General features: G+C 33.5%; 1 protein-coding gene across 1 annotated transcript; it reads left to right on the plus strand.

The window, feature by feature from the left end:
* Positions 1-4,625: 4,625 nt before the first annotated feature.
* LOC143561867 (uncharacterized) lies at positions 4,626-6,740 on the plus strand. The gene is made up of 4 exons (XM_077049841.1): positions 4,626-4,634; positions 5,005-5,102; positions 5,206-5,522; positions 6,442-6,740. The coding sequence occupies exons 1-4, from the start codon at positions 4,626-4,628 to the stop codon at positions 6,738-6,740; spliced, it is 723 nt and encodes a 240-aa protein (XP_076905956.1).
* The last annotated feature ends 618 nt before the right edge of the window (positions 6,741-7,358 follow it).

Raw genomic sequence — 7,358 nt, forward strand, 5'->3', positions numbered from 1 at the left:
TGATTATATAAAACTATAACAAGAACAGGTTAATGCTTGATTGAGCCACTATTAATCGAGAAGGACAAAAGTCAAATGCTTAATTAGTTCCTCCTAGACGCATTCATTGCATTGCGTTTATGATCTTTTTCTTTAATTTTTATTTTATTTTTTCTATTATATATTATTGATCCTAATTCCCATTACCAAAATCGTGTTGTGAGTCGTGTAGTTTATGTTTTTCAGACATTTAATGATATTAAATAACATATTAGTTTTTTAGTATATTTGACTACTGCTTTTTGGAGCAAAGAACACATGCGTGGAATAGGGATTGGTCCTTGATGAGGTGGATCGGCCCTTTGACAGCGGATATATCATTTATTTAGAGATGATGATATGTAAGAGGATGGGCGAGTAAATGTGAAGTGCTCGATGACTTTGAAAAGAGAATGATTTCGTTAGGGTTGACAAATAACGGCGGATTAAAAAGTCATGTTACTGTTATGTAGATAGTGAACTTTAATTACCTTACTCTTTAACAAACATATTATGATTTACTAGATATTAAAAAAAACCCGATTAATTTAAATGGCGTGGACCCCAGCTTTTGGAGTCATCTTGGGGCGTTAAGGGGATGGCATCAGAGAGATGAAAGTGGTTGGCACAAGAGGGTTTGATTTAGTTGTAGTTTGGCTAGAGCCTTGGCCTTAAAAAGTGGTTGAGGTGGACATAGCGCCCCTTGGCGCTAAACCATAGCAAATGGTCTAATAAGAAACATTGGAGCATCGTGATATGGAAGGGTCTATCATCTACACAATTGTTGATTCTTTTAGAGTGGGCAGTGTGTTTTACTCACCACCCAAGCAAGTTACCCCGGGTAAAGTTAGCACACCGTCCTAGTGACTAGTAATGGATTCGATTTGAGTGTGACGCTCGAAGCAAAGTGGAGAAATGTGACCATTTACCTACATATTTATTTCCGTTAACTTAAAATAAAATGCCCCTTTTACATAAAAAGGCACATTTACATATTACAATTTTTACAACTCTCACACTCCTCATGCTCAAAATTATCCTTCTACACCAAATGATACATTTTTTTGTTTCAAATGGAGCGTGCATACTAAAACCGGGGTCCTCAAAGCGAAAAATAAATAGCCCGAAGGTTCGACGCAGCCACAATTATCAACCCTGTAACATCCTAAATTATAGAGAATTAAGTGGGCTAATTATATGAAGTTTACAAATTACAAGTCAAGAGATGTCATTTAAAAACAAGATATTTAATGCTAAAACCCTAAAAGTCCAACCCTTACCTCATCCATTGTCTTCGGTTAGGGTTAAAGGTGTGTATTTTTAAACAAAAGAAGGTATTCAGACCATGAAGAATTATAAAGTTCATATCTTGTTACCGCATAGGTATAGTTTACACATAATCCTATTCGTCGCTAAGATAGTGTTGTGACAAGTTGGTCACACAAGAACTTGAGCATGCGATGATTAAGAACGTGTGATAACTAGGTCATGCTGTAATCAGATCAAGTGATAACTGTGTCATTCGATAATTTGTTTATGTGAAGCGATAGCTTGAGGATATGTGATTTACTTGTAGTTGTCTAACTGAAGAAGAATAAATTTAAAAAGATGCCTACGCAGCAACTTGATTTATTTATGTTCAATACAGAACCAAATTCAGACATAAAACAGTGTCAAGAATTATTTTTGAAAACTAATTCATTGGAAACCTAAAATTGTAAATGAATTTTGAAAAAAACAATGAAGTAAAAGAATCAAATTGAAAATGATGCATTTGTGCATGGAAATTTGCAAATGCTTAAATGCTTCCATAAATATTGCTTACACTAATCTAGAATTCAGTTCCTACTTCCTAATAGTAGTTTACTCTAATTTATGAATTAATCTATTATTTAGAGATAGGGGATTTTTGTAGTACTCATCTTGAAGTATTAACTTTAGCGGGTAAAATGAGCCTATCCTTTTTTTTTTCTCAAGAAAAAAACAGAAAACAACTTATTTATGGAGAAAACAAAAGTAAATATAATAGATTAATAACAGAGATTTAGGAATTAAGAAAGTAAAACGGAAAACAAATTTATTTATTAAGATTTAAGTAAAGATAAATAAGGGAGGATCACATAACTATAACAAGTGATGCTTTGATTTTCTTATTTATTACATAAATTTAAAACTATAAAGTTACAAAATAAAATTTACGGTTCACACACGGACCCAAACTCTATGAGAAACCCCAAACCTAAACATTCAGGACATATATTTGAGTAAGAGACCACACATAAGATTAGCTTGAGAATATTTATTTATCAGTGTGAAACAATTATGCTATAGAGTGGTACCTGATTGGATTAGCCGAAATATACATATTCGTTTTACACGAGCAATATTCGTAAACATTTTTTTTGATGGTTAGTAACAACTAATCTATTTACGTTTATAATTTATATATACTCTTGATTTTCTTGAGAAATTAAGTTATAAAAACATGAGAAAAGAAGCGTACTTGAGAATTCTAAGTGACAAACTTTTAACACGCTAACGAATATAAATGACACCCAACTAGCTAGTACAGGATTATTAAGACCATACTGAAAACACAAATTACAGCGAGTAGTAAGACTGACATTACGTATGCTAACTCTAGCATATTGTCATACATAGTAAAACATCAAAATGATAATCACACACGCTCTTTAGTAATAATTTGAGATAATATTGACAAATATAATAAAAATTTTCATAAAACAACAAAAGGTGTTTTGAATATTAACCTTCGAGTATTAACTATAAAGTGACAATAAAACATAAAAATGCCCGCAAATACATTGTGGTCTTTTAACTAAAATTAACAAATATCGTGTAAATATCCAAAACTAACTAGTTTACATATATATATATATATATATATATATTTATAGGGGAGGGATATTTTGAAAACTTGATGAGTTGTAAGAACTTTAAGAACTTAATTTTGGACCACACATTTAATTAAATGAGTTTATATATGTGGCTGAGATTAAATTTGATTAAAAATGAATCAGGAGAGAGAATAAGTATTTTTGATAATTACACAAGTTTAAATGTTCGTTACACATGTGTAATAAGTTGATTCGGTGTGTAAAAAATTATGCTAATTTTTTGTACATTACTTACACTTACGTATTACACATGTGTAAAAAAAAATTTGTTACGTTGAGTTCTTTCGAGTTCTTAAAGCTCAAAGCGATTCTCAAAAGAAATCAATCATATATATATATATATATAGAGAGAGAGAGAGCATAGCTTCGACCTCAAGCGACTAATTTTCTTGAACAACCAACGAATAAAAGTACGGCTATCCAAGGTAACCTTATGGCAAAAGGAGACCATACACCCGTAATCGCGGGCAACAACATCTCCTGTTCCAGAGAAAACGTGTAGCCCAAAGCGGCATCGCAGTAAAACCCGGTTTAAATCAGATTCAAACTTGTAACCTTACGACATTCGGTTCAAATATTTACTTTTCCTCCAATATCAATGGTGACCTCATGATGCTACTATTATGTTCATGAAGTTAAAAAAAACACTTTTTTTAAAACTAAATTACTACCTAAATTACATTATGTTATTACTCATTCATCGCCAGTTGTTTCTTAATAAGTCGGTGAAAGGCATTTTTTTAGTTTAAGCTATCCGTTGATAATAATTCCGCCGAGGGGTTAGACAAATAGTTAGTTTCTTTAAGATTTTTATTGTATTAGTCACTTATCCACTCGTGATTGCCAATTTTTAAGAAATTTAGAAGCTTAAATTCGAGTCTTATCAGACCCAAATTTTTATCTCAACTTACAACTCATTAAACTTTAAAATCATCAAACTAAAAAATCAAGTTTGACTTAGTTATTATGATTTTTTTGTTAATGACAAAGTTACGACAAGTCGACACTCCTAAAAACCAAGAACCTTTATCAAATGAGCTAGCCATATTCGGTGGGGTTTGATTTATTATTCTCAAATAGATGGATTTATATGCAACATATTTTATGCATTATCTTATAAGAAACAAATTAAATATTTATAACCCCTCAATTAATCATTTGCCATTTATAAGTTAATAATCAAGGGACTATTGTGACTTAATGTCAACCTCCTAAAACAAACAAGAGGTCACATTTAATCCATGCTTTCCATACGTCCATATATTTTTTAGAATATCAACAGATCCAATCGTTCCTAATTTCTTCCTCTTCCTATATAAATTCATTCCCAACGTTCTTGTTTTCTCTCCACCCTTCTCTTTGATGCAAAATTTGTAAGACCTTCATCGTCTCGTTTCCTAATTCATCTGTTCTTAATAGCATTTGTTTGTTCGTCGGTTTATTAATCGATATTCATGTTTGGCAAAATATTTGATTGCTATCATATCATCATTTTGTCATTGAAATATGCTCACATTGTTGTTTGTGATCAACATTTATATATGCCTTACATGAATGGGATTCTTTTAATGCTGATAATGTTTTATTTCTCTTTGCTATTCAGTTTTGTTTGAACAACGTTTATTGTTGTTCAGATCAATCAAGACATCATCGTAACTCAAACTTCTGTTAAAATTTGATTGTTGAGATATGGCCGAGGTATTATATGCTCTATCCATTCTTTAATTTTCCTATGTTGTTATCCTTTCATTTGTAAGTACACCTGCAAAACGTATTTTCAAACAATAGGTGGCTGACCGCCTAAATATCAAACATGTTTCAAACTATAGGTAGCGAACTGCCTAAAAGCCAAACATGTTTTAAAAACGTCCTAGCTAAGCTCTTATCAGTTTCCTAGACCACCTACATATAAAAAAAACAGCATCCTAACATATAAGATGAGCTAAATTATTAGAAAACTTAAACGAGTCAAAGTCACGCATTAAAAAGTTGTAAAATAAAATGTTTATACTATCAATGTGGGGTCCATTTGGAAGATAACATAACCACTTTTGAGTTCCATCTGTAGGAGGGTCAAAAGGTGAGCTTGCATGTGTATGACTTGAGCCAAGGGCTAGCTAAGGAGGTCTCAACTTCTCTTTTGGGGAAGCCCATTGAAGGAATATGGTACATATCTTTGTTTGTTGTATAGAATGAATGAGAACGCAATGTTATATTATAAATATTCAACAATGTGACATGATCTACAACATTTATTTATAAAAAATAGGCACACGGGAATAGCTATATTCGGTAACGAATACTATTTTGGAGATGGGATACAAGAAACTCCTGTTGGAAGCACACCTTACGGGACCCCGCTTCGAGTGACTGATCTTGGTGTCACCAAAGTTACAAAGGATGAGTTTGATTCGTATTTAAAGGAGATAAACCCACGATATACTCAGGAAACTTACAATATATTGAAGCATAATTGCAACTGTTTTAGCAATGAAGTTTCACAGCATCTGGTTGGAACCACCATCCCTGAGTATATTCTGAACCTCCCAAATGAAGTCCTTAGTAGTCCACTGGCCCCTCTTATAAGTAAGCTATGAATCTTTCTTAAATTTCTAACTAACCACTAACCCACTGTATGCGTATATAGTCTAGTTTTAAGTTTATGTCTTGTTACATTCATTCAAGTGGTTTGGCAAAACCACCGTGATTTCCAAGTGGTTTTGTTAATCTTTCGTTGACATAGGTAAGTCACATGGGGGAGGGCGTGATTATTCAAGAAAGTTGCAATAGGGGGCGTTATTCAAAAAGGTAAGTCGCAATGGGGATGCGACTTGTCACCCCCCCCCCCCTGCAATTTTTACAAAGACCGACCGGCCAAGAATCGCACCCCCATTGCGACTTGTTTACATGAGATTACAAAACCATCAAGAAATGGTTTTGCCAAATCACCAAACCATGCAAGAAACTAGTGAAGTTAACACTAAGAAAGATGGTTGCCTATGTGAAATATTGGTCTCATTTTCTTCAAACAGAAAGAATCCTTTTATTACTCTCATGTTCCAAAATACTACAATTACACATAACTTACTAAAGATAACTAATTAGCCGTAATACCCTTAGGCAAATCCCATATCGTCATTCTGCTCACAATAGAGAATACAACCGTGGTTGAGAGGAAAACTCTACAGTTAAATGTGCTCGGGTGGGACTTGGGAGTACAACGTGGGAGTACAACTACGATGGTTCTCCACCCGGTTAACAGAAAAACCAATATGTGAGCCCCTTATAAGCAAAACACACAATATTGGTGTGTATAAGAGGAGAAATGTTACATATAGCAGTACACGCACAATCGCATATGCACATTATTTAGAAAAAGTACACTTGTTTCACTGGCTAATAACCAAATTAGAGTCCTCGTCGACCAAAATAAAGTTCACATTAAACCAAGATTAAGAACAAACTAAGTTGGAATATATATAACGTTCAAATATCAATTTTACAGTGCCACTGATACAAAACTTGGAGGCTACATTGAGGGATGGTGATGTTCCTCAAGGAATTCAGTTTGAAGGACCAATCGGATCAACAGAAGGTCACAAAGGTGATGTCACTGAGACAGCAAACACTATTCAACCGATGGTGGATCCACTTGGAAGTGCTACAAGCATGTTGCAACAAGAGATCGCTAAGGAGTTTGCTGTACTCAGGGCCGCAGGGACGATGAGCCCAAGTGAGGCTGCAGCTCTTGCAACCAAGAATGTGATGCAGAGGCATGGCTTCTTGAATCCACCTAAAACTTGATTTGTTCGCTGCTGCTGTCTCTGGAAAGTTAAGAAACTTTGCCCAACTTTTGCATGGGTCAATTTCTTGTCGATTTATGTTTCGTTTTGAAATCATTGAATACCATATATATATATATATATAATTTAAGTATTTTAATGTCAAGTGAGGGGTCTTTTTGTTTTTTAAGCACATACTTACGAGTGATGATTGGCATCTCATCATTGTATTATTGTGCCGTGTACATGGAAATTGTTATCTATTTGGGATGTATTATATGGAAATAATTGCATTTTAATGGTAAATATGTATTTCCTTGATGATTCATAGTTGATAAATTGATTGCATTATTCTACATTCGTTGATAGTAATTAACACTCCAACTACAATTAGTAGTAAAAGTCTTTTTATCCTAACACTACAACCAAGTAAAGTTATAGCTAGACATGTAGTCAATTGGGCTTGCCCTTGAATGTGTAGTAACGTTAACATAACTGAGAGTGCTAAGATGAATATCAAAGGTTTAGTAGCATATCTACCAACGCAGCGTGTATTGAGATGATACCAGTATGCCAAAAGGCACAACATAAAGATAGAAACGCGACTTAAAGTGTTAGAAAATAAAATAAAATTATAAAG

Source organism: Bidens hawaiensis, unplaced genomic scaffold (genome assembly GCF_021521415.1).
Source record: "Bidens hawaiensis isolate Kalapana, Puna unplaced genomic scaffold, B.hawaiensis_p1.1 tig00001179_1, whole genome shotgun sequence".
Classification (NCBI taxonomy): domain Eukaryota; kingdom Viridiplantae; phylum Streptophyta; class Magnoliopsida; order Asterales; family Asteraceae; genus Bidens; species Bidens hawaiensis.